This window comes from Ovis aries, chromosome 17 (genome assembly GCF_016772045.2).
Source record: "Ovis aries strain OAR_USU_Benz2616 breed Rambouillet chromosome 17, ARS-UI_Ramb_v3.0, whole genome shotgun sequence".
Classification (NCBI taxonomy): domain Eukaryota; kingdom Metazoa; phylum Chordata; class Mammalia; order Artiodactyla; family Bovidae; genus Ovis; species Ovis aries.
In genome coordinates, this window is record NC_056070.1 from 4,182,133 (window position 1) to 4,209,820 (window position 27,688).

The 27,688-nt window shown below is 44.8% G+C and overlaps 1 protein-coding gene and 1 long non-coding RNA gene across 9 annotated transcripts; one reads left to right on the forward strand and one right to left on the reverse strand.

The window, feature by feature from the left end:
- Window positions 1–21: 21 nt before the first annotated feature.
- Window positions 22–22,400, reverse strand: TLR2 (toll like receptor 2). Of its 8 annotated transcripts, XM_060400596.1 has the most exons (4): window positions 11,362–11,431; window positions 5,674–5,782; window positions 5,316–5,389; window positions 22–3,855 (listed from the first exon to the last, which is right to left on the reverse strand). In XM_060400596.1, the coding sequence occupies exons 3-4, from the start codon at window positions 5,321–5,323 to the stop codon at window positions 1,485–1,487; spliced, it is 2,379 nt and encodes a 792-aa protein (XP_060256579.1). In that variant the 5' UTR covers window positions 5,324–5,389; window positions 5,674–5,782; window positions 11,362–11,431; the 3' UTR covers window positions 22–1,484.
- Window positions 22,401–22,585: 185 nt separating this feature from the next.
- On the forward strand, window positions 22,586–27,454 carry LOC132658029 (uncharacterized). Its single transcript, XR_009596978.1, has 2 exons — window positions 22,586–23,372; window positions 25,342–27,454. It is a non-coding gene; the product is annotated as an uncharacterized LOC132658029 (long non-coding RNA).
- Window positions 27,455–27,688: the final 234 nt, after the last annotated feature.

Genomic DNA, 27,688 nt, shown 5'->3' on the forward strand with positions numbered 1-27,688 from the left:
TCATTGTGAGGAACCTCTAGGTTGATGCTTGCTTAAAATTTTATTTAGCTCACACATACTTCTATAACATTTCAGAAAGAGAAAAAGAGAGCCCTTTTTACAATTAGAAACAAGACTCTTAAAAAGAAGGAAAAAGCAATATGACTCAGGGAGCAGCGTAACCAGACACTAATGAGAACTAACGAGAACTTCAGAGAAGGCAATGGCACCCCACTCCAGTACTCTTGCCTGGAAAATCCCATGGATGGAGGAGCCTGGTGGGCTGCAGTCTATGGGGTCGCTAAGAGTCGGACACGACTGAGCGACTTCACGTTCACTTTTCACTTTCATGCATTGGAGAAAGAAATAGCAACCCACTCCAGTGTTCTTGCCTGGAAAATCCCAGGGACGGGGGAGCCTGGTGGGCTGCCATCTATGGGGTCGCATAGAGTCGGACACAACTGAAGCGACTTAGCAGCAGAAGCAACGAGAACTTCACACATAACTAAAGGCTGAATATCAGCATCAGGGATATAGGAGACTTCTTTAAAATTCTTCAAAACTGAGTATTTATTTCGTTAGTTTCATTTCCATAGAAATATATAACTTACTGCATCTTGGGTTATATACCCTCTCTCGAGTAACTATGGCTGGAGAAACTTACCAAATACTGAGAAAGACACACACAGTTCATTTTAAAATACACCCTCTAGGTATTTTAGTATCCTGTAAAGCTTAATGGGGACACAAAACAGCACTTTTTTTTTTTTCCTGAGAACAATATATTTGGCTGAAGGACTTTAACATTTGTCTTGTTGCTCCTGAGGGCAGTCACACACAGAAGGGACAGCTGGGGGACAAAGAACACCCTCTCCAGACATGGATGAGTCCCCTGGCAGAAAGCTGATGGAAAGTCACTTAAAATCTATTCATTTCTGCTGCTTCCTAAGCCAATTGCTACAGATAATTCACATTTATCTATCTTATGATCATGACTGTCTCAGAGGATAAATAAAAGCCTAGAACCATGCTTTTCCAATTTGGTAGCAGTTTTTATAAAACAGCACTCTAGACAAAATTTGAACAGTTTTAGTCATTTTAGTAAGCAGGTCCTCATTCATATAGTTTATATGTCGTTGCTGTTCTGTCACTAAATTCCGTCTAACTCTTTGCAACCTCATGGACTGCAGCACACTAGGCTTCCCTGTCCTTCACTGTTTCCTGGAGTTTGCTCAAATTCATGTCCACTGAGTCAGTGATGCCATCCAACCATCTCATCCTCTGTCATCCCCTTCTCCTCCTCCTGCCCTCAATCTTTCCCAGCATCAGGGTCTTTTCCAGTGAGTCAGTTCTTCGCACCAGGTGGCCAAAGTATTGGAGCTTCAGCTTCAGCATCAGTTCTTCCGATGAATATTCACTGGATGGAACTGAGTCAGAATGGACTCAGTTACAACTAGTGCTAGAAGGACCACCACCAGACCAAGACTGACCCTTAATGAAGGATCCTAGGACCTTATTGCAGCTCTCAAATTCAACCAGAATGCTTCCTGCTGAGTCTCATCCGTGGGCCACTCCAGGTAGGTCCTGGTGTTCATGATCTTCCGCAGCTTACAGAAGCGCTGAGGGACAGCCTTCTTGTCAATGGGCTCCAGCAGAATCAGAATGGCAGCATCGTTGTTCTCATCAAAGAGACGGAAGTGGGAGAAGTCCAGCTCATACTTGCACCACTCGCTCCTCACAAAGCTCTCCGAAAGCACAAAGATGGTTTTGCGGCTCTTTTCAATGGAGTCGATGATGTTGTCGATAATCCATTTGCCAGGGACAAAGTCTCGCTTATGAAGACACAGCTTAAAGGGAGGGTTGAAGTGCTCCAGCTCCTGGACCATGAGGTTCTCCACCCAGTAGGAATCCCGCTCGCTGTAGGACACAAAGGCGTCGTAGCAGAGGTCCCTGCGGGGAGCCTTCCTGGGCTTCCTCTTGGCCTGGAGCCAGGCCCACATCATCTTCATGTACCACAGCCCGTGGAAACGGTGACACAGCACCCCCGTGAGCAGGAGCAACAGGAAGAGGGCACAGCACACGGCGGACACCACGGCCGCCCGGTGGCATTCAGAAAGGGAGAGGCGGGCATCCTGCACCCGCTGGCCCCGCACGTGCGAGGGAGCGTCACAGCGGTAGCCATCTGGCCAGTCGACCAGGACACGGGCCAGTGCCTGCTGTCCCTGTGCGAAGGACAGGAAGTCACAGGAGCAAATGAAGTTGTTGCCACCGGCCTCCAAAGCCTTCAGTTGTGGAAAAGAATCAAGTTGTTCCTTCGAGAAAGTATTTATTATATTTCCGCTAATTCTCATAACTGATAACACGGGTAAGAAGGAGGCATCTGGTAGAGTCTTCAACTTATTTCTGGAAATATACAGTTCTTTGAGTTGCGGCAAAATCAAAGAAAATGAATCGAGATTATTATTGCTAACATCTAAAATTTCCAGGGTCTGGGGAAGGCACTGGGTTAAACTGTGTATCCTCGTGCTGGATAAGTTCAACTGTTTCATTTTTCCTGGCCACTGACAAGTTTCAGGCATTGAAAGAAAATTATTCTTACTGATATCAAGGTTATTCAGATTTTTCAGAGTAAGCAAAAGTTCTCCAGTTTTTTCTAGTGATTTCAAACGATTCTGCCTTAAAACCAGGGTTTGAAGGACGGGCCAGGCATGCTCACAGGCTGAGTTTTTCAAGGTTTCTTCAGACATTAAGTTTTCACTGAGATCCAAATATTCTAGCGATTTTAAATGTTGTGAAAGTAAACAAGGAACCAGGAAAACCTTACTGTTCTCTATTGTGACTCTTTTAACTTTGCCTGTGAGTGGATATATACTACTCAGATCATAAAATAAGAAAAACTGTGGGATATGCAACTTCCGTATTGTTAACGTCTCCACGTTACCTAGGTATCTAATTCTGTTCAAAGTCAGTGCTGTAAAATCGCCAACTCCATCATGGGTACAGTCATCAAACTCTACTTCTAAGATCCCAGAAACATAGTTAAACAGTTTGACAACTTCAACAAAACTGTCATCGGTGAATTGCACATTTCTAAATGTAAGCTTTTTAACTGATGTATTAATTTCACTGATGGATGCTTCTGAAAAATAGAAAGTGTGCAAATTAGTATCTCTCAGTTCTAAATAATCTAAGGAACTTACAATATCTATAAGAATGTCCAGGAGTAAAACAGGCTGCCTCAGATGCAGAATCAGATGGCTAATGTTCTGGATCGACTTTAAACTCTTTGGCACATACAACTGCAGATTTTGAGCACTGATCTCAAGCTCCTCAAGAAAAGTCAGTCCAGTGAAATCCTTTTCATGAATCTGAGTGAAGCTGTTACTATTTCCTACTTTCAGGGTCCGCAGATTTGGGAGATGAGAAAAAAGAGATGTTTCCCCAAGTGTTTTGTATAAATTTCCCAGTAAGTTTAAGAATTTCAAGACATAAAGGGACCTGAACCAGGAAGATGATAAGTTAGATAAGCGATTATAGGATAAGTCCAAATATTCAAGATTCCTCAGGTGAAAAAAAGAATCTTCCTCCACCGTGTGAATTTCATTGGCCCCCAGCCTCAGAGTCTTCAGATTCACACACCTCTGCAGGTCTCTGTTGCCGACATAGGTGATCTCGTTGTCGGACAGGTCAAGGCTTTTCACACTTGCCGTGAGACCAGAGGGGATGGAGTTTAAAGATCTGGAATGGCCATCGCAGACACCAGTTGGGTCACAAGACAGAGAAGAAGCCTGATCAGAGGCTCCTTCCGTGAACACGCTGATTACAGCCCAGACCCACGCTGTCCACAAAGCACGTGGCATTGTCCAGTGATTTGACCTACAAAGAAAAGAGGTTCAAATGAATGACTGTGTTTGACATCATGGCTTAATTCCAGTTCTTGAGAAACGTTCTGTAAGATATAAAACATGGGACTTCCCTGAGGTCCAGGGGTTAAGAAGCCACCTGCCAACGTAGGGGACTCAGCTGCAACACAGCTACTGAGCCCGTGGGCTGCAAGTACTGAAGCCCATGCACCTAGAATCTTGCTCCACAACAAGAGAAGCCACCTCAATGAGAAGCCTGCAAGCAGCAACAAAGACCGAACCAGCCGTAAATGAATGCGACGTAGCACACACATCAGCTCAGTTCAGTCGCTCAGTCGTGTCCGACTCTTTGTGACCCCATGGACTGGAACATGCCAGGCCTCCCTGTCCATCACCAACTCCCAGAGTTTACTCAAACTCATGTCCACTGAGTCAGTGATGCATTCCAACCATCTCATCCTCTGTCGTCCCCTTCTCCTCCTGCCGTCAGTCTTTCCCAGCACCAGGGTCTTTTCAAGCGAGTCAGTTCTTCGCATCAGGTGGCCAAAGTATTGGAGTTTCAGCTTCAGCATCAGTCCTCCAAGGAATATTCAGGACTGATTTACTTCAGGATGGACTGGTTGGATCTCCTTGTTGTCCAAGGGACTTTCAAGAGTCTTCTCCAACACCACCATTCAAAAGCATCAATTTTTCACACACACACACACACACACACACACATATACCAACAAATAACCAAGAGGGAAATGGAATGTATGAATAGGACAAAAAATGAACTTCCTAACACCTCCAACTACACTAACACAGATAGACCACCAATGAACAATGACATAAAAAGCACAGTACCACCTGGGAATATGGAGCAAGACCAATCATGAATTGAAAAATGAGTAAATGAATTATAGAGGATGAAAAAGCAAGCAGTTTAAGAAAAGGGCTAAGCTTAACCAAGTGGATTTACAACCTCCTATTTGTACCCTTCAGATCTTCCACTAGAACACACCTCTTGTCTGACCTAATGCCCCCAAGAGTTAGAGGTCTCACAAAGCCAAACCACAGCTCTCTCTGACCACCTTTCACTAGAAGCAGCTCCAGGAAGAGTGTGCTCTTTAACCAAAAGAGAAAGGTTCCTTGCTTGTCAATCTGTTTTGCACGTGTGTGTGTGTGTGTGTGTGTGTGTGTGCAAGCGCACGCTCAGTGGTTCAGTCATGTCTGACTCTTTGCAACTCCATGGACTGTAGTTCACCAGGCTCCTCTGTCCACGAAATTCTCCAGGCAAGAATACTGGAGTGAGTTGGCATTTCCTCCTCCAGGGGATCTTTCTGACCCAGGGATCAAACCCATGTCTCCTATGTCTCCTGCACTGCGGGAGGATTCTTTACCTGCTGAATCACTGAGGAAGCTGTTTGACTCAGTACCTTTTTCAAAAGATCATTTTGGGGAAACAACAATACTACCATTGCCAATACTCACACATCCATCTAAGGGTGAGTGTGCCTCCTCAGGGCTCTCTCTTGGGATCCGATGTCTACGCATCTGTCTTTGTTCTGGTAACATTAAATATATGACGCATCTTCACATCCAGAAGAGCAAGGCCTTCCTCCTTGTTCTTCTTTAAGTGAGCCTTGGTTAGTCTTGGCCCTCTGTATATTCTTATAAACTACAGAATTAGCTTAGCAGTTTCAAAAACAAAATCCATTGATTTTTAATTGGCAATGCCATGAATCTATAGATAATTTGGGAATTACTGACATCGTTACAATATTGAAGTTCTCAGTTCATGAGCATGATATATTTCTATTTATTTTGGTCTTCTTAATCGCAATAATACCTTATGATTTTCCATACGGAGGTCGTGAGCATATTTTTGTGATATTCATTCCTAGGCATTTGATACTTTTGAAGTTTTGAAAATAGTGTTCCTTACATGTGGCATATGCCTATAGATATATATAGAGAAATTCAATTAAATTTTACATATTTACCATGCATTGAGCAACCTTGCAAAACTAATTCAGCAATCTACACAGTTTATAAATTCCTGTTTATTTGCTGCATACACAGTCATATCATCCAGGTATAATGATCATTTGATTTCCTTTTTTCAATCCTTATACTTTATTCTGTTTATTAGTAAACGCTGAATTTTATCAAATTCTTTTTTTCTTCCTATAACTATTGAGATAATAACATTTCCTTCTTTACTTTGTTAATAAATATTGGTGACTACACGGATAAACTTTAGTGGTAAGACAACCTCGCATTTTTTAAATAAACCCACATTTCTATGGATGTATTATCCTTAAGAATGCTCAAACTACTGCACAATTGCACTCATCTCACACACTAGTAAAGTAATGCCCAAAATTCTCCAAGCCAGGCTTCAGCAGGACGTGAACCATGAACTTCCAGATGTTCAAGCTAGTTTTAGAAAAGACAGAGGAACCAGAGATCAAATTGCCAACATCCGCTGGATCATGGAAAAAGCAAGAGAGTTCCAGAAAAACATCTACTTCTGCTTTATTGACTATACCAAAGCCTTTGACTCTGTGGATCACAATAAACTGTGGAAAATTCTGAAAGAGATGGGAATATCAGACCACTTGACCTGCCTCTTGAGAAACCTATATGCAGATCAGGAAGCAACAGTTAGAACTGGACATGGAACAACAGACTGGTTCCAAATAGGAAAAGGAGTACGTCAAGGCTGTATATTGTCACCCTGCTTATTTAACTTGTATGCAGAGAACATCATGAGAAACGCTGGGCTGGATGAAGCACAAGCTGGAATCAAGATTGCCAGGAGAAATATCAATAACCTCAGACATGCAGATGACACCACCCTTATGGCAGAAGTGAAGAGGAACTAAAAAGCCTCTTGATGAAAGTGAAAGAGGAGAGTGAAAAAGTTGGCTTAAAGCTCAACATTAGAAAACGAAGATCATGGCATCCAGTCCCATCACTTCATGGGAAAGAGATGGGGAAACAGTGGAAACAGTATCAGACTTAATTTTGGGGGCTCCAAAATCACTGCAGATGGTGACTGCAGCCATGAAATTAAAAGACGCTTACTCCTTGGAAGGAAAGTTATGACCAACCTAGATAGCATATTCAAAAGCAGAGACATTACTTTGCCGACTAAGGTCCGTCTAGCCCAGGCTATGGTTTTTCCAGTAGTCATGTATGGATGTGAGAGTTGGACTGTGAAGAAAGCTGAGCACCAAAGAATTGATGCTTTTGAACTGTGGTGTTGGAGAAGACTCTTGAGAGTCCCTTGGACTGCAAGGAGATCCAACCAGTCCATTCTAAAGGAGCTCAGTCCTGGGTGTTCTTTGGAAGGAATGAAGCTAAAGCTGAAACTCCAGTACTTTGGCCACCTCATGCAAAGAGTTGACTCATTGGAAAAGACTCTGATGCTGGGAGGGGTTGGGGGCAGGAGGAGAAGGGGACAACAGAGGATGAGATGGCTGGATGTCATCATCGACTCAATGGATGTGAGTCTGAGTGAACTCTGGGAGTTGGTGATGGACAGGGAGGCCTGGCGTGCTGGAGTTCATGGGGTCACAGAGTCGGACATGACTGAGCAACCGAACTGAACTGATTATCCTTTTTATATATTGCTGGATTTTGTTTATAATATTTTGTTTAGAATTTCTGAGTCTATACTCAGAAATAAAATTGCCCTTTAAATTTCCTTCCTCCTAATGCTGTTGGTGTTGTTAAATACATTAAATACATTAATTTACCAGTTACAAAATGATTCAGATTTTCTTTTTATTCTTTTGTCAGTTATGTTTTTCAAGGAATTTATCAAATTTTCTCCTAATTTGTCAAGCTTACTGACATAGTTACTTACATCCTCTTATTATTTTAATGTCTGCTGCTACTGCTGCTAAGTCACTTCAGTCGTGTCTGACTCTGTGCGAACTCATAGACGGCAGCCCACCAGGCTCTGCCGTCCCTGGGATTCTCCAGGCAAGAGTACTGGAGTGGGTCGCCATTGCCTTCTCCAGTGCATGAAAGTGAAAAAAGAAAGTGAAGTCGCTTAGTCGTGTCCGACTCTTAGTGACCCCATGGACTGCAGCCTACCAGGCTCCTCCATCCATGGGATTTTCCAGGCAAGAGTACTGGAGTGGGTTGCCACTGCCTTCTCCATTTTAATGTCTACAGGACCTCTATTCTATTCCTTAGATGAGTTATTCATGCCTGCTTTCTCTCTCGATTGTCTTGCCAGAGGTTTATCATCTTTACTAGCATTTTCAAAAAACCAACTTTTCAGTTGACAGAGTCTCAATTTTCTACTTCATTAATTTCTATTCTTATATTACTATTTCCTCTTTCTGCTTTCTCTGGATTTATTTTAATGTCCTCATTTGAGTTTCCTTGGACAGATGTTTCCTCATTCATTTTCAGCCATTCTTCACTGCTGACATACCCACTTCAGAACATAGATTTTCCTCTGGGCACTAGCGTAGCTGTATCAGCCATGTCTCTCTCCACTCTGTTCTTTCCATACTTTGGTCTCTTCAAGCTTCAGTCTAAACATTTTCTTCTGATCTATTTTCTAGTTTATTTTTTCTTTCTTCAACTATGTTTAATTTACTGTTAAATCTATCCACTTATTTTAAATTTTTTTTTATTATTACAGTTTTAAGCTATATAAGTTCTATTTGGTTCCTTTTCACATCTGCTATGTCATTGTCATAGTTTCAAATTCTCTTCCAAAATTTTCAGCCTTGATTTTTATCACTTTGAACACAGTATCACAGTCTGACAAGCTGCAGAGCACTTTTGACAGCCTTAGAAGACAGAGAATTAAGTGTTAAGGTCTGGGGCAGTCATGGATTGGATAGGAAAGGCCAAATTAGAGCAAGATAAGTCCTCACAGAGGTTCCATCACAGCTCTGATTCATCCGGATGGCTCAGGCAGCCTCAGTCTCTGAATGAGGACCAAGATCATTTCTGGAGTGCTAGTGCTCATGGGTACCTAGCACTAGGTAGCGAAGGAAAATTTGCTTCAGAAGAAGACAGCTTCATCCTAGGCCTCAGATGCCGTTCTGAAAATCTGAAACAGTTTTTCAGATACAATGTCCAGTATAAAACAGAACACAACCAGGCACTAACGGGAGCAAGGTAATAAGCACAAGAAGAGCAGAAACAGCAGACAACAGACACGAACCCACAGAGGCCACGGATCCAGCCTCGTGCCCACCTCTGAAACTAACAGAGTTAAGATGAGATGACTATTACTGTTTGCGCCTATGTCTATCCCATTGTCTTCCTGCTTAATCAGTTGTTGGAAGAAAAATTCTCTTAGTATAATTTTAGGTATAATTTGAACAACCAAAATTTACTTGATTTTTGTCTGCTTTGTAAGACAGTGCACAAATCTTAAGGAATCTATACCAATTTTTTTTATTATTATACTAAGATTTAAAGTCAAATACGCCCATTTTAAAATTTTTCCTAGCCGCTCTTTCTCTTTAAAAGGTGAAATCGTGGGCTATTTCATAATTGCATGACCAGTTTTCAACAAATAATAATTATTGATGATGCTAAAACTATGGTTAACAACTCAATACTTAAGGTCAGAATTACTTGTCTCTCCTCACATTTCCTTAGGACATTATAGCAGTGGGCAGAGAACCCTTCAGTGTAAGACACCAGGAAAGGGAAGGGATGCTCAAGTTAGATGGAGTGGAGTCACATCTAATGAAGGCTGTGGATCAGTACAAAGTATAAAATCATGTGCTTAAAGAATTCAGAAAGTTGCCGGAGTGGTGAGGAGTCACTGGTCCCAGACTTAGGGTAGGATAGGAGTCTGAGGAGTAAGCCTGGCATTAGAGGCGACCTAGCTGAGAGGAAGCTGAAGCCCTGTGGCTCAGAGTGAAAGCAGGACCCGACTTCTGCTCCAGGGCAAGGGCTGGGATGCAGAGGTGAAGCCAGACTGGAGAGGGACAGGCTCGTGGCCAGAGAAGTGCAAGCGGGCTCTCCATAAAGCCAGGCGCAGAGAAGAGGCTACACCTTCTGTGAACAGGGCCCTCACAAACCTCTGCCCTCTGACCCTCGGTCTCCACCTGGCTAGAAGCTAGCCTCCTAGAAATCTCCCATAAGGTCTGCCACAAATGCTGGTATGGATCCAAATATTAAAAGATATCAGTTCAGTTCAGTCGCTCAGTCGTGTCTGACGCTTTGCGACCCCATGGGCTGCAGCACACTAGGCCTCCCTGTCCATCGCCAACTCCCAGAGTTTACTCAAACTTATGTCCATTGCGTTGGTGATGCCATCCAACTATCTCATCCTCTGTCGTCCCCTTTTCCTCCTGCCTTCAATCTTTCCCAGCATCAGGGTCTTTTCAAATAACTAAGAATTTTTCAGAACTAAAGAAAAACATAAGTTCACAAATCAAAAATGTATATTAAATCCCAAGCAAAAAAAAGAATAGAAATTTCTCATCTAACCTCAAAACAATGGAATAATAGCCCCAAAGGGGTGAGAAAACATACGTGTTAGTCTAGACATTTATATCCATTTAAATAATCATCCGAGTAAAACTAAGACATTTCCAGACATTAAAGACCTAAAAGAGAATTTTATGCATAGACCGTTGTTGAAAGAAGTACCCAAATACATATGGTCTTTAGCAACATGGAAAATAAACCTGGTAATAGGCAACAAGAAGCAACTGGATTTTTTTTAACATAATGATAGATAAGGAAGAAGACGGCACTCAGAAACTCAGACATGTCTCTGCTGTATGAGGACACAGTGATGTAAATTTTAAATGATATTGTGGAGATAAAAAAATTTTTTGACAAGCAATTTACTTAAAGATATTTATGAAGAGGTTACACCAAGATGCCGCATATAATTAATTATGCTCAATCACCAAAATCAAAACAAGATATTTAACCAATCAAGTCAAATTCTTAAGTAACACAATGAAAAAAAAAATTAACTGACGGCTTAGAAACTTCCAAAACAAGTTGTCAACTTTAGGCAATGTTTGTAAAATGCGTGCACTACAAAAAAGTTTAAAGATACAAACGTTTTCTGCTCAGAACAGGAAGAAACAAAATACTGGTGAATAAGGAAATTTGCCCTTTTTTTTTTTTTTTGGTGCGTACTTTCAAGTCAGGTCATCCTACTCGCTTTTTGCCAAAGATCTGAGTTAGCAACATTGCAGGCAGTGCAGACGAGACCTTCTACAAGACGACACGCATCTCACCCACCTGAACTGCTCACACCCGGAACAATTTCTCTCTCTTCTCCCAGATTTTTCCCCGCCAAACAGGAAAAAAATTTCCTGCCTGGCATCGAAGTTCTAAACACAAGTTCTCATTTACAGAAGCTGAAAGGGCGTGACGCCCGCCCCGGGGACAGAGGCCAGGCTCGGGGTGCGGGGAGCGAGAGTCCTGGGCAGATCCAAGTCCTGACCCTGTCCCACTCCTGAGCCCTGGTGGGAAATCCCAGCCCTGGAAGCTGGGTCCCTGCGGTAAGCCGTGAGCGCAGACGTACCTGTGCACCCTGGAAAGCTTCCACCTGAGCCCCGCCACAGCCGCTCCGAGTGAAGGAGGCGGGAGCGGCCGGGGCAGGCGCAGCGGCCGGCGAGAGGGCGGCCCTTCGGGGCACCGCAGCCACCCGCCCCTCGCCTCCGGGAACGCGGCCGCCCGCAGCGCGGAGCCCCGCTGGGCGGCTGGAGGGCGCTGCGCTCCGCCGCGGCCCGCGGACACCCGGACGCCGAGGGCTGGGCGAACCCCGGCCGCGCCCCCGTCCCTTTCCGGGCGGCCCCCGCTCCTCCCCGGGACTGCGCGGGCCGGGTGGCGGCAGCGTCGCGGCCTCGGGGCGCGGTGCCCCACTCTCCCCGGGCCCCGCGCGGCCCGACGGGGGTCCCGGGTGCCGCCGACCGGGAAGCGGGGATGCCCAGCGCCCGCGTCCGCGCTCGGCCACCCTGGGCCCTGCCTGCCGGGCCACCCGCCCGGTCCGGAGACGGCTGCGGAGCGGAGATGCCCGCGGACCCTAATTCCCGCCCGACGTACCTGGGACTTGCGCGGCCTTGCAGCGCCTTCCACGGCCTCCGGCCGGGAGCGGCCCGGGAAGAGCGCGCGGGGCGGGGCGCGCCGCCGGCGCCCCCTCCTCGCGGGTGCGGGAGCCCTGCGGCCCAGCGCGCCGCCGCGCTTCCCCGCGGGCTCGGGCGGGGACCGTGACCCAGGTGCTGCCCGCACAGCTGCCGGGTGCTGCCCGGGTCGGAGGAGGGCGCTGGGGCCCGGGTTGCGGGGAGATGCTTCAAGCCTCCGTGTGGGATTCCCCCACCACACACTTAGATTTCGAAACCAACGAGAAGGCTTATTACCCAACCAGTATTTTCCTGAAGCCTCGAGCACACAAAGCCTCTTCTCACCCTGAAACACTCGGTCTTTAAGCTCGACCTCTCCATTCTTCTGCACCCTTGGATACCCAAATTCAGGCTCACCCCTGCCCCTAGGCCCTTTTCAACACTATTTCCCCGTCAGCATATCTACATCTCCACTCGCAAGTTTACGCTCTCCTGCATTAGAATAACTCATCGATCACTATCCAAACCAGCGCAACAAGATGTTGCCTGAAGAGCAGATAAGGACGACACGGGGTTTAAACATTTCCATCCTGCGGTGGTCCCTTTGTGGCGCGCTGACTGTCCGTCCGCAGCCGCCTGCCACCTGCCACCCCTGCTCTGATTGTGAAAAGATGTGGACTCCCACTTGCGTTTGCGATTTTGAACCTAAGCATTTCCATCCTTGTTTCTCAAAGTGGGTAATTCCCAAAACAAACAGCCTAGTTTGGCTTTCTTCTTTGCCACAGAAACTAGTAAAGCATGTCTATAAGGGAAACGAACTACCTTAATAGTCATAAACTACATTTTATTTTCATAATTACATTTGCCCTTCCTAAATTGAGATCAGAGGCTGAAGAAGCATTCTTGTTCCTCTTTGACACAGGAGGAAATGCCATGCAAATTCTAAGTGGCAGAAATGAGATTTGAAACCAGAATTTTACCCGAAACCAAGGTTTCTTTCTGTTACCCTATTCTATATGCCTCATCCTCCTTAAAGGCTCCAATCTCAGGCTAACTTAATCTACAGGCAGGGATGTGAACATGAGAGGGTGGAATCTGGTTTTCTGTACAGTTTACTGATTGCCTGTGGACTTTTCTCTGCATTCCTGACCATCCTGGCTCTCCAGTTGTTGGAAAGGCTTCTTTCTTATTACTTCAAAATCACCGTGCCCCTGGCCACCTCCCCTTCCTCATGATTTCTCAAGTGGATCCTTGGGAAAACTTCTTTCCAATTTTTTTGCCCTGAAATTAAACCTCTGTTCTTTCTCTGTGAATCTTTTCTAGTAGAGCTGCCTAGATTGATTGATGTTATTGCTTTGTAATTCCAAAGTTGATTAGAATATTCTGACAAAATTAGGTTAAAATCATGTATTTACCCACAACGTATTTTCAGTGTCATCTCCTTGCAAGATTTCTCCTACAGTCTCCTCAAAACTCCGCACCTTCTACTCTGGCACACCTTTATACGTGTTCAGCTCTTCACGTTTTCAAAGCATTTTCATATGAATCTTTTCACTTGAGTCTCCCAATAGCAGGTGAAATAAATAGTTTTGATATTATAACACTTTTCAGTTCAAGTGATTAAAGAATTTGACTCAAGTCATATGGCTCACAGCCAAGTGGCAAAACCCAGGTTAGAGTCCAAAATACCTCAGCTTCTTTTTGGTAGGATATCAGACCTTCCCTAACTCAAAATTTATTTAACCACAAAACTTATTTTTTTAAAAAAGAAAATGAACACAATATGAAAATGTATTCACTTAAATATAACTTTCATGGTATCCATATTTTTTGAGAATCTGACTGAAATTCTAAAACGAAGTTATCAAAAAACACAGTCTGTGTCTTACTCACATAAACTATTTTGTACTAGTTAAAGAAAATAATAAAAAATAGCATCCATCAAAAGTTGCTTAATGAAAGTCTGCTGTAATCCTTGCACTAATTAATATACAGATCTTTGTACACAAACAATCATTCTTCAAAATTTTTCTACTTTGAACAATGTCAATAACATCGTTTCTATTCAGCCTGGTCTGATCATGGAATTTCAGATATCTGATTATCCATTTTCCATTTTCTTGAAGTACAGTCTTCCATTTCTACATCCTCTAAACAGACTTTCAAATCATCTTGTTTAATAACTACAGCTTCTTTAACTATTAGTTTTTTCATGAGCCTGAATGTGAGATTCTCTTCTGTTGCCTATGATCTCATACAAAGAGCAATATTTTTCACTTTTAAACATTTTGGAAACTTGGAAGATTTACCAAAACCTTCAGAATAAAATTGACCTGTTCATATGTGGTCAAAAGGTACAAATTCTCAGTTATCAGATACATAAATTCTGGGAATGTAATGTTCAGCAAGGTGACTATAATTAGTAATACTGTTATTATAACTGAAAGTTGCTGAGAGAATAAGTCTTAAAAGTTCTCAGCACAAGAAAAAATGGTAACTGAAGTGATGGATGTTATTAACATGCCTGATATTATGTAAAAAGGTTGTAATAATTACTTCACAATACATGCATATATCAAATTATTAATAATAATATCAAAATTATTATTGTTGTTGTATTATTAAACTAATACAATGTTACATGTCAATCATATCTCAATAAAACTGGGAGGTGGGACACATTGAGATGCTACTATTTGCTCACTGCGCTGTTGTCGGTCGTGCCCGACACTTTGCGACCCCGTGGACTGTAGCCCCCAGGCTCCTCTGTCCATGGGATTCTCCAGGCAAGAATACTGGAGAGGGTTGCCATCTCCTTCTCCAAGAGATCTTCCCGACCCAGATATCAAACCTGCATCTCCTGCATTGACAGGCAGATTCTTTACCACTGAGCCACAAGGGAAGGCCACGTGCTCACTAGAATGGCTAAAAAAAAAAATACTGACAATACCAAGTGTTGGTTAGGATATAGAACAAACATGTTCATACATTGCTGCTGGCAGTGCAAAATGATACTCCGAGAAAGTCTGACAGTTTCTTGTAAAATTATATTAACACCTTATCAATGATTCAGTAATCTCAATCCTGGGTATTTACCCACCAGAAATGAAAAATAAGTCCACAAAAAAGCACGTACTTTATTCAGAGCTAGAAACAACCCAAGTAACAACCCATTGCCTTCTACTACTCAACAATAATGGAGAAGGCAATTGCACCCCACTCCAGTACTCTTGCCTGGAGAACCCCATGGACGGAGGAGCCTGGTAGGCTACAGTCCGTGGGGTCGCTAAGAGTCAGACACGACTGAGCAACTTCAATTTGACTTTTCATCTTCATGCATTGGAGAAGGAAATGGCAACCCACTCCAGTGTTCTTGCCTAGAGAATCACAGGGACAGAGGAGCCTGTTGGGCTGCCGTCTATGGGGTCGCACAGAGTCAGACACAACTGACGCGACTTAGCAGCAGCAGCAGCACTCAACAATAAAAAGACAGAGGTCCTGAAATATACAAGAACTGGCTGATCTGAAAGAATGATACTAAGTGAAAGGAATCAGACATGGGCAAATACGTAGTATAGAATCCATTTATATGAAATTCTACACAAAGCAAAATCATGACAGAGAGCAGAGATATCAGGAAGCCAGATGGGGAAGAGGGCTGACTATAGGGGTCACAAAGGGACTTTGGGATGTAATGGAAATGTTCTGTATCATGATTGTGACAGTGGTTACATGACTGTATGTCCTTGTCAAGCTCATCAAACTGTACTTTTTAGATTGATAAATTTTATTTGATATAAATTATCTCAATAAAACTGAGTTTAAATAATCCTCTTCTCTCCAAGAGCAAAGAATGGGTATATCAGGCCTCCAAGATAGAGGACCATTTGTCTGCTTTTTATAGAAGGAAGGAGAAAACACCTAATTTCTCCAACAGGTCATTCTGCCTTGCTTATAAAACATCTACTTTTACCTTAATAAGTTGACATTAATTTCTCACCTGCAAGAGATCTGACTAAGGTATTTCTTGACGGAAAGAAAATTATTTCTTAAGTAGCTCAGGAAGTCTAAACTACATAGAAGTATAAATCATAAATCATCTAATGTCATATTCAGATGGCTTTATCCCTTTTGGAATGCTCATTTTCAGCTTTCTGTTTTGCCAATACTACTCCATGCATAGTCGGAGCAATTCATCACCCAAATTTTACAAAATCCATTCCAGGACTAGACTCATTGGGCTACAATGATTCCAGAAATTAACAGATTCCTAGACCATTCCTAACGGCCTAAATGTTCATTCTTTGAAAAAAAATAAAGGAGGGAAGAAGGAAAGACAAAAGTTCTCAGAGTAAAATTGACTATTTCATCTGTTAGTCCAAGAGACTGGTCTACATTGATTTCACACTTGTTGGTACCTATTTCTAAGGATCAGAAGCATCAGTCTTAAAATTCAGAACATAAAGCCCACAAAAGTTTGTTTCTTTTTTAGTTTAAAGAATTTGGAAGTATTTCAGGAATCTACAACTTGGGAAGATGGAAAAAGAGGGAAAGAGATTTTTCTCCAAGTTCTCTGATGCACTATCCCAGATGCAAAGGGCCGAACCACGAAGATGACATATGAGGTCAGTTGTTATGAGTTAGATTCAAATATACAAGAATCCAGACAAGGCAATAATCTTCACCTGTTGCAAGGCATGTACTAGACTTTAGACAAGGAGATTTCAAACTCACATCCAGCAGCTGGTTGTGGCTGGATGTATATTTCATGAGGGCATGGCCTTTGTGCTCCTCTTTACAGCGACGCCTCACCTGCCCTGAGAATGCAGGGGCACTAATCAACTATTACTTGTTGAGTAATGGGTTGATGAGCCTTTTCGGAGCGTTAGTTGGGTCTGGAGGAATGGCGTGTGGACATTACAGACACAGTGAGACTGCACGGGACAGAGGTGTGACCTGACTTCTTGCCCCAACTTCCCATCCTTGCCACACGATAGCTGACCTTGTTTAAAAACAAGAATGAAGAAATGTTGGTGTGTTCTTTCCAACCACAGAGTCAGACGGAACCACCAGTGAGCAGCTGGTATTATTTTAATTCTGCATGGCCTCATCCATCAGGAAGAATATGGAAAGAAGGCAGAATTTTTATCAATTTCCCAGTTCTTTGGAGTGCCTGGGGAAATATGTTGAAATATTTTAAGAATCAGATAGCTGCTAAATCCAACCATGTGATGTGGCAACCTTCGTAGAAGTCGCTGCCTTCCGTGTGGATGGAAAAAATGAGCTCATGATAATGACTCAAACCCAGGGACATTGCTGTGTGACCACTGCCTTCTCTAGCTTCAGTCCTAACACAAAGGACAAACAGGGCTCAGAGTGTACCAACCATGGCCACAGACAAGAATAGCGCCAGCTTCATAGTCCATATCATTGGCCACCTCTCTATGAAGCAATTCATAAATTATGTATGATGATATAATGATTTCTTATGTGTATCTTTCAAAGCCTGGAGGTTGCTGTCTTCTTGGACACTGTATGGATGGTCATGCTTGACCCAGAAAGTTTCTGGATGCAAACTCTGGAAGACTTTAATTAGTGTTTACATTAATATTTTGTGTTAAGGAATCTGTGAGTATTTGTTTTTTAAAGACTTGTCACATTTTTTTTTTAATTTGGCCTATTAGAGTCAAGGTCAGGCTTGTAATTCCAACTTAAATGTTTACTTCATTTATTGTTATTTTAAGCTGAAATTTTTCATTGTTTGTATAAACATGTATCGAAGTACTTGTCATACATTGAAACATTTAAGAGTTTACAGTTTATCATTCTTATAAGTGTATTAGTTATATAAGCATTGTTTAAGAACTCAGGAAGTTTTACTAAGCCAAACTAATACACTTAAAGAGAATATCAAATACATTACACTTATCAATGTTGCTAAAATTATTTAGGCTTCATTAGCAAAATTTGTAAACAGGATCAGATAAAAGCTAAAGTCCCTTTTAAAGTGATGTTTAAATTTGGTAGATTTATGAATAGTGGAACCTGAACACTTAAGGAAGGACAAAGTTTTCAACTTGGCAAAGTTAGTCATTTAGATATTAAACCACACAGCCAAAGCAAATTTCCAAATTCTTGCGTCTGCAGACAAAGAAATTCTGAAGACTTTTTTTTTTAAAAAGCCAACGCTGACAGAATTAAATTCAAGTCACTAACTAAAGCTTGTTGTCTTCCTTCCTTTCCTGCTGCCTGTCCCCAGGCTTCCTCTGAGCTGAGTCAGCTCCTCTGGCCTCAGATCTCGTCTTCTGCTCTGCTCCTATGTGTCCTGCCGGTGTCCTTCCAGGCGGCCCTCAGCTGTGGCTTCCCCGAACTGTCAGTCACTGGGACAGATTCAACTGCGTATCCATTACATACCACCTACTATTAACAGTGCCAGGCCTCTTAGATTACTAGGAGATGATTCGTGCTAAATCTTGGTTTATACGATGGGATTAAATCTATAGGGTTAAATCCGCAGTGTCCCCTAAAAGGCATCATCAGACCCAGGAACTCCACTTCCTGAGATGTGAGAGCCACTGACTCTTATCTCCCCAACTTGTAAGAAAACCAGTTCCTCTGAAGTTCCAGGCTCACACACACCATTTGACCTCACAGCCTCTTCCGTATCACCACCTGCAGACCTCCTATTCCTTTCCGTTCATTTGTCAAAGACTTTGGCACTTGCTCTTAGACTTCTTAAGATCTACCAGGAGCCCAGATTCACTGTTCATGGAGATGACCTCCTCATCACCTCTCAGTTCCTATGCCAGCTCCTCCTCCAGACCTCCTCTCCGGCACTACCTCCTTCACTCCCTGAACCTGGACATCACCAACAGTTGTCCAAGTTCAAAATGAGACTCACTTGGCCTCCTGCATCTTTCTCAGGGTCCACTTGTCCTGCCTCTTCCTCCAACTCATTTGTCATTTCTTGCCTTCTCTTTCTTCCTTCTTTAGATTCAGGCCCACACTTGGCACAAGCTGGAGCTCACTCACAGTGGAAGGGCTAGCAGACCCTGGGGTTCCTATTCTCTAAGCATTCTATGGAGAGTCATACTTGACTCCAAATTTCTGGCTTACTAGGTTCTTCCCCCTTTTTGAAGGGAAAATAGTAGCCTGAGTGCGGCCTCCAGATGGTCTGAATATGCATGCCCGCTGCACAGGGGCACCAGGGTAGCCAGCAGGAAGCCTGGGGGAAGTTGGGATGATGCAGATTTTCTGACTTCAGAATCTGTGAGTCACACTTACCTCCCACACAGGCAGGCTCTTTTGTCAATCATGTCACCAAACACAGGGTTGAAGGAGAGGGTTTTCCTTCCCCCCAATCTCCAGAATCTACCCTGTCCTTCCATGTGAACAATTGGAAGCACCATCGCCACCACCAGGTTCGATCCCTGGGTCGGGAAGATCCCCTGGAGAAGGGAATGGCACCCCACTCCAGTATTCCTGCCTGGAGAATCTCATGAACAGAGGAGCCTGGCAGTCTACGGTCCATGGGGTCGCAAAGAGTTGGACACAACTGAGTGACTAACATTTTCCCTGCCCTTCCATATGAAGGGCTGGAAGCACTGTGACCACCACCTCTGCCAGCACCATCCCCACCGTCTCCATCGTCATGGCGTCCCCGGCACCATCTCCACCTGCCATAGAGACTCTCACTTCTCCTTCAGGTCTCCGCTCACCTTCACTTCCCTTACTCTTCAACCTAGATATGTGTTCCCTTCCTTCATAGAATTTAGCTTAGATTGCAACTAGATGCTCCCACGTGTGTGATTAATGCCCATCTCTCTCATGAAGCCATAAAAAGAATTGTTTGTTTAGCTCACTATTGTAATCTTAATGCTTACCCAGTAACTTGTATATGGTACGTGTTCAATCAAAACTTTTGAATAAATCAAGATACTCAGGAGATAAAGCTACAAAATGGAGCTCAGAAAGAAGCTTGAGGAACTGAAGAACGGAGGAGAAGTCAGGAAACACTATCAGATTTGGCAGGTAGGTTCCAAACGAAAAATGGAGGAGTGGGAGGTCGTTCCTTCTGTTGAGACCTCATTTTGTGTTAATGTCTCTGCTTGCAGTCTAATGTGCTTGTGTCTAATGCCTTAACAAGTCTGAGGCAAACGTGACCTGCACTTTAAATATGAAGCGGCTCAGAAGGGTTCGGGACTTGCCAAGTGGCACAGTTAGCACTGGAGCCTCAGTCTGCGTGATTTCAAAGTCCCTATGCCACGCCTGTCACGAGATCTGAATAAACAACTTCCTAGGCTTCATAATCTCGCTTGTCTTAGTAAGAATAATATTATTCAGTGAGAAGGTGAATGAACACTCAAGTCATAGAAAAGGCTAGAGTTTTTATAGTATGTGTGTGTGTAAACGCCCCTATTTTGTTGCAGGATTTCTTCATACAAATATTGTCCATACGAACTGCACAATTCAAGTGTGACTGCCTCATATGAGGCTCTTAAGCAAAACAAACCGTGCCTGAAATGATATCATTTACTATTTCGAGAAGGAAGTTAACTGATTTTTATGAATCAATATTCATTCCTGGCTTACAACAGCGTTTCACTTATTTTCCGCAGACATACTAAAATACAGGTTTATAAAAAGATGTTATTCTGGCTCTAAAGCACTTACATGAATCACTGCCATAAGTCAGCTTCTGGACGGACTTAGGGCGGACATCAACCATGACCCACACACAGCACAAACACAGATCCAAAGCCGAATGGACTGGTTTCCAGGACTCAGCACAACCGGTCACACGCCTCCTCTGCAGCCTCGCGGGGACAGTGCAGCACGGCTTGGGAGGGCAACAGCTTTGCCTGAGAGGCGTGGGCTCAAACCTTGCCTCTTCTGCGTGCTAGCTTTACGACTGAGAAGGTCACGAGACTCAGTTTTTATGTCTGTTACAAGGCCCCAAACCTGGTAAGCACTCAGTGTTAGCTGCTGCTTTTAACAAAGGCCCCAGTGTTGAGGGGGCTTCCCTGTGGCTCCACTGGTGGTCTGCCTGCAGCGTAGGAGACCCAGATTTTATCTCTGGGTCCAGTAGATCTCCTGAAGAACGAAATGTCAGTGCACTCCAGGATTCTTGCCTGGGAAATCCCATGAACAGAGGAGCCTGGAGGGATACAGTGCATGGGCTTGCAAGACTAAACCATCATCACCAGCAGCATTTAAACTGTGGGGACTTACTTCCTGCTCTAGTTTGCTGGAGGTCAGTCAGTCTAATGAAGTTATTGATGGATCCGGAAATAAATAATGAGAACATCTGTCCTGGGGGAAAGGAATCTCACATAGTCACTTGCTCTGCCCACAGCCGCTTTTCTATTTCCGATTCGAGGGGCCACCACCTGTAATCTCCACCCCCGAATCTGGGAGAGCAGGGCACGCCCAGCAGGAACATCACTCACCTATCATGGACCTGCTCTGTGTCCAGTGGGGTCTGGCCTCCCAATATTGGACAATCCAGATTGACTTTTAGAAAGTTAGGATGCCGTGACTCTTGTTATGAGAAACAATATTTAAAAGTGATTTAAAAGTATGTCTGCTGTGAAAGTGCAGTAGAAAGGGTGTGTGATCCTCACCAGTTATCTCTGTGAAAGGAACTTCATAGGATTGTTATGAAGATTAGGCACAGGGCCTTCTGCAAAGCACAAGCAGTGCCTGACCTTTGAGAGTGCTATGAGCTGTTTGTCAGTAAAGCCAAATGAATAAATGTACTTATTTCGTGGAAAATCAACTGGAGAAATGAAGCTACCTGTCTGTATATGTACATGCACATTCAGCACGTGAATAATAATAATAGCTACAAAAGTATGCACTGATAGGGTGAATGAGAAGAGAAATCGGATTGTGGATCAATTGACTAAAGAACTCTTAGCTAGACACGTGAAACCGCAGAGTGCAAAGCTGTGCTGGCAGAGAATAAAAATTCAGATGATGTGGACGGCTGTCGGTAGATTTTTCCCCCCACTCTTTCCAAAAAACCCTCTGCTTCTGTTCTTAAGCTGATTGCCAGGAAAATAACCACGTAACAGCTGCCACTCAAATAATCAGATCCCAAACCTATCTTTCTGGTCCAGTGAGGGCAGAAGACCCAATAGGCAAAGAAAACCCTTATCCAAAGTCGACCAAATACCAAATCACTGACCCTCCCCTTGTTTCACTCTGAAAGGCAGAAAGTTGTCGAGAATGAATTATTCCTTGAGGGACCTGAGAAGGACTAACTGGGCAGAAAGTCTCCATGAAAGTGGTGCCATAGAAAGTACTCACTTGGATGAATAAGGCCCTTGGTGAAAGTAAATGCACCAAGGAATAAAGATATTACGGATGGATCCTGTTTCCTTCTTACCAATGTCATGAGCTCGGTTTCTCTCAGGAAATGAGGGTGTTGGGGACACCGGTGGAGGTGCAGTTTGTGAGCAGAGGGTGTGGCCTCAGGCAGCTCAGAGGGGATGATGAAGGCCAAGCGCTGGGGAGCAGGGGGACCCCCGCAGCAGCAGAGAACAGAGTCCAGGAAGAGGGAAGGGGCCGAGAAAGGTGTGGGGGGGAACCCACGCCATGAAAACCTCATTTGAGGAAGTGCGTGTGTCTTTGTCAAGGGAGGGCTCCAGGCCAAACCCGCAGGCCCAACAATAACTTGTTGTTCCTGTCCGAGGAGAGAAGTCCCGGGCTCTGGGAGGGGAGGGACTCTCATTCTCAAGGCTGTGCCCAGCTCTGCTGGGGACACTTCCCCTGGCGTCGTGACGCACAGGAAGAGCGACTGTGCCTGAAATCACAGAAGGTTGGGCAACGGAGCCCGCCCCAGCTTGGCCAGGAAGCTCTGTCCTGCCGCGGGCCACCCAGGGAGTGACTGCGCCAAAATTCCGCTCTTGCCTCACGTTTCCAGAAATTTCAGTTTTAGGAAACGAAAGTGACTGCTCCGGAGAACCTGAGCTTCCTACGGTGTTGAAACTGCCCCAGGCTGGCACAAGTCATGGTGCAGGAAGCCAGCCCAGAAAGCGGGGACCTGAAAAGGGAGGCTGGCAAGAGAGCGGGACGTCAGGCCCCTACAGGCATCTGGGCCTTTGCTTTCTGTCAGCCAGATTTGTTCAGCGTGTCCTTTTATCAGGCAGGGAGTTTGTGGCCAGGGTGAACAGCACAAAGTCACGGCCCCTGCCCTTGAGAAGCTCACAGTTTAAAAAAAAGAACGGACAGAAGAAAACAGACTCGCAGACACAGACACCGGTCTCATGGTTGCCAAAGGGGAGCGGGGAGGGGGTCAAAATGAGCGAGGGGGACTCAGGGGCACACACCCCTCGGAGCAACGTGACGAAGATGCGAGGATGTGACGTGCAGCACAGATGTCACAGCAACGCTCTCTACCAACTTTGCATGGAGTATGCTCTATAAGAGTGTCATCACTGTGGTCGACACCGGAAGCTAATTCAATACCGTAAGTCAAATATGCTTCAATCGAGAGCAAAAATTCAGTCTCAGGGCTGCAAGGAATTCCAGGAGGAACACCATGAACATTACAAGGGAGGCGGCAGTCTCTCCGCATGCCCGTGAGAGAACTGTGAACCCCATTTTGCCGATGGGCAAATGGAGGCTCATAGAGGTCAGAGGATCTAGAAACACAGTCAGGGTCTGACTCCCAGACACCTAATTCTTTCTGTTAGCTGATTTGGTCTCTACAACATGCACGGCACCAGGGTGAGCACTTGAATACCTGTTTACGTGGGTGAAGAGCTGCACACACAATAGATGGATTTGCCAAGGGCAGTGGAATGGAAAGTGACAGGAAATGGTGGCCCCTCTCTTATAAGACCCCTCAGGGTCAGCAGTTTTATGCAGGTCAGTCAGCGTTTCTGGGCCTCAGTTTCTTCAGAAAGTTACCTTTTTGCAGGGTTGTTAAGATAAACTTAGATGGTAGAGGTGAAAAGTAGTTTGTAAGTTAAAACCACTGTTTTCATGCTTAATATTCTTACTACTACTTTTCAGCCTTGCAAGAGATAGTACCTGCCTTGGAAGCAAAGAGCAGGCATGCTGACTACCCAACTGGAAAGCAGTGTGTTCCCCAAGTTCAGGCTCCTTCATTACACACCCCACTGTGTGTGCGGCCTCCTCACCCTGCCCTGTGGAAAGCTGGGCTCAGTGAACCATGCAAAATGCTGCTGCTCTAGCTGCTGCCATGGCTGAGAGAGAGCAGTTGGTCTCCTATGTTCTGTCAGTATCCGTGGGACTGTGACAAGCCAACTGGTTAGCTTGCCGTTGGGAGAAACTTCGGACACGATCACTTCTGGACCGTGCTGTGTTAGATTCCTATTGCTGCTTTAACAAATTACTGAACCCTTAGTGTCTTAAAACAACAATTTTTTTTTCATCTTACAGTTTTGGAGGTCAGACACTCAAAATGGGTCGCTCTGAGCTAAAATCCTTTGCAGAGAAGTGTCCATTTCCTTTTCTGACCTTCCAAAGGGCCAGCTGCATCCCTAAGCTCTGCCTCCGTCCCACATCTTCAAGTCCTTCCTCTGAACTCGATTCTGATGCCCTGGCCTCCTGCTTTCACTTAAAGGGACACTTACACTGGGCCCACCCAGAAAATCCGGAATAATCTCCCCGTTTCAAAACCAGCTGATTAGCATCTTTAAAGGCTTCCCTGGTAGCTCAGCTGGTAAAGAATCTGCCTGCAACGCAGGAGACCCCAGGTTCGATTCCTGGGTTGGGAAATTTCCCTGGGGTAGGGATAGGTTACCCACTCTAGTATTCTTGCCTAGAGAATCCCTATGGACAGAGGAGCCTGGTGGGCTACAGTCCATGGGGTTGCAAAGAGTCAGACCCAACTGAGTGATTAAACACAGCACACAGCATCCTTAATTTCACCTGAAGCCTTAATTTCTCCTTGCCATGTAACAATACATTCACAGGGCCTGGAGATTAAAACGTGGACATCTTTGGGAGGCCAGTACCTTGCCTATTACGAGTTATGGTAGGAGAGGAATCCAGAAGTGTGACAGTTGGCAAAGGGAAGCCACTTTGCAATATAACAATGCCACAAAATACCCACACATCTGGCTCAGGCTGTCTCAGTCTCCTGCATTGCTCAGGAGAATTATAACCGTCACTATGGAATAAACCCGTATAATGGAGTCATGGAGTTCCCTGTGTGAGAAACGGCTCTACTGTAAACTGAGGCCCGTCCTCGTGGCTTCCATTTCGAGGCTCTTACTTGACAACCAGTGGGACTATGTGGCTTCACGTTCATTATGTAGCCTATGTTGTAAACCAGACTATTCGAGCCATATTCTCAAAGTTTGCAAAAATACAGCCATTTTCTCATGACACAGTTAAGACCAATGGAAGTTTTGTTGTATTTATCTGTTGAGAAATACTCATTTATATTATCCAATTTTTTGTTTTAGCATAAATTTAGTTCTACCATGGATCAAATCGTATCATCTTCAGCCATAATGAAAACTGGAACTCAGCAATAATTTTATGGGGCCTCCCAGGCAACTCAGTTTTAAAGAATCTACCTGCCAATGCCGGAGACACAGGTTCAATCCCTGGGTTAGGAAGACCCCCTGGAGAAGGAACTGGCAACATACTCCAGTATTCTTGCCTAGAGTCTCATGGACAGAGGGGCCTGGTGGGCTACAGTTCATGGGATCATAAAGAGTCAGACGTGATTCAGCAACTAAACAATAACAACAGCAAGTAATCTACGACAGAGCTTTAATTGCTTTAGACTTTTCAAAACGTATTTAACATTGTATTTAAACGAATTTATTATGGGCAAGTATCTCTCCTAAGTTAAAGAAAACATGTTTTTTTCCATTTATTCATTCATCCATAAATATTTATTGAGTGCCCTATGTGCCAAGCAATGCTGGAGAAACCAATGAAAAAACAAATGTCTGCCCTCTGCTGCTGCTAAGTCGCTTCAGTCGTGTCCGACTCTGTGCGACCCCATAGCCTGGCAGCCCACCAGGCTCCTCTGTTCCTGGGATTCTCCAGACAAGAACACTGGAGTGGGTTGCCATTTCCTTCTCCAATGCATGAAAGTGAAAAGTGAAAGTGAAGTTGCTCAGTCGTGTCCGACCCTCAGCGACCCCATGGACTGCAGCCTACCAGGCTCCTCCGTCCATGGGATTTCCCAGGCAAGAGTGCTGGAGTGGGAGCCAGCGCCTTCTGCATGTCTGCCCTCATGGAGCTTAATTCTTCTCAGGTGAGGGAGGAGGCCAACATGGCAGCCTCACTGCGTCCTGTGTTGAGCCTCATTAGACTGAAACCCAGAGGCTGACAGGGGCTCTCATCACTGCCTAAACCAGGACGGGTCACTTCTAGCACTTCTCGGGTTTTGGCTGAATGCCTTTCCTGAAGCTGTGGGCTGAGGACTTCAGTTTCTGCTCAGGTTCACTGTTGTCTCCTAGGGTGCACGTGAGTGTCGCCAGTACGACCACCTGTTTTACGACAACTGCTTCTTCAAAGCTGGCGGTAGAGACAGAGTCACTAGCGAGACAGGGGTCTTACACAATGTGGCATGATTAGAGACTGACCCCCCATCACCTTCAGCACATGCTGTTGTTGAGAAGTCAGTCACTGATCTCGTCCATTCTCAAGAGAAGGATCTTATAATGGGCATAAGCACCAGGATTCAGGGATCCTGGGCACCAGCCTCGGCTCTGTCTGCCATCCTGGGACCCAGAATGTCGGCACAATGGAGACTCCGGAATGCGGCCCCATGTAACCCGCCTACATGCCCAGAAGTCGGAAAGATGGAAATATTTGGCGAGCAGCACTAATGACCTACGCTTCCCCAGTGGCTCAGCAGTAAAGAATCCGCCTGCAGTGCAGGAGACTCGAGTTTGAGCCCAGGATCAGGAAGACCCCCTGGAGAAGGAAATGGCAACCTACTCCAGTATTTTTGCCTGGGAAATCCCATGGACAGAGGAGCCTGGTGGGCTACAGTCCCTGGGGTCACAAGAGAGCTGGACACGGCTGAGCAAGTAAGCAACAATAGCAAAAAACAGTGACCTACACAAGGAAACGCGTAAACATACAATGTGTCGCGTGATGATAGACACTATGGAAAAAATAGAGCAGTGTATGGGAGAGCGACTGACGGCTTGTGAGAACGGGCATCAATCAGGAAAGCTTAGGCTATGCTGCTGTGACAAGTGTAGGGTCCCCACTGGGTCCAGACAAGTCTCCAGGGAAACCTTGGTCCTGGTAGTGACTCAGCAATTTAGCCGATGTGGGTTGCACCACCCTGTGGTCAAATCATCTGGAACATGTGGTCTGCCCTGTGACTCCAGAAGAGGGCAGACATCAATGTTATTCATTGACTCTGAAGTGCTTCAACCCGGGAGTGACTCAAAGTCCGTGCTCAAAGTCATCGTCTGAAGCTTCCAAAGTTCAGAAAATATGGAAGTAAAACCAGTGCAACACTGAAATAGAAATTAGTAACTTCACTTGCTGCGTAAAATAAATTAAACTAAGCTTTGTTTGTGTGACCCCTCGGGAAATGTTCAAGTCTGGTCTCTATCTGTGTTTGATTTTAACAGAAGCAGTATTGATGGGCAAGGAAGTACAATCTCCACGAGAGCGATCAGGTGATATTGGGACAAAAACCTCGACAGAGAGAAGGAGTACCGTGGGGCCATCGAGGGAGTGAGTGCCCTGGGTGGTGAGGAGAGCCGGGGTAGGAGATGAGGAGGTGGCAGACAGGTCCAGCAGGATCTGTGGTGTCACAGCTCTTGGGCAGCA

What these genes read in the sequence shown, in the direction of transcription:
- TLR2 (XM_042234030.2), bottom strand. Translation starts at nt 18,856, where the DNA reads ATGAGTTGGAGGAAGAGGCAGGACAAGTGGACCCTGAGAAAGATGCAG. An exon ending in AGAAAGATGCAGGAGGCCAA is followed by an intron (nt 3,856 to 18,800) that starts GTGAGTCTCATT and finishes TTTTCTTTGTAG; the next exon opens with GTCAAATCACTGGACAATGC.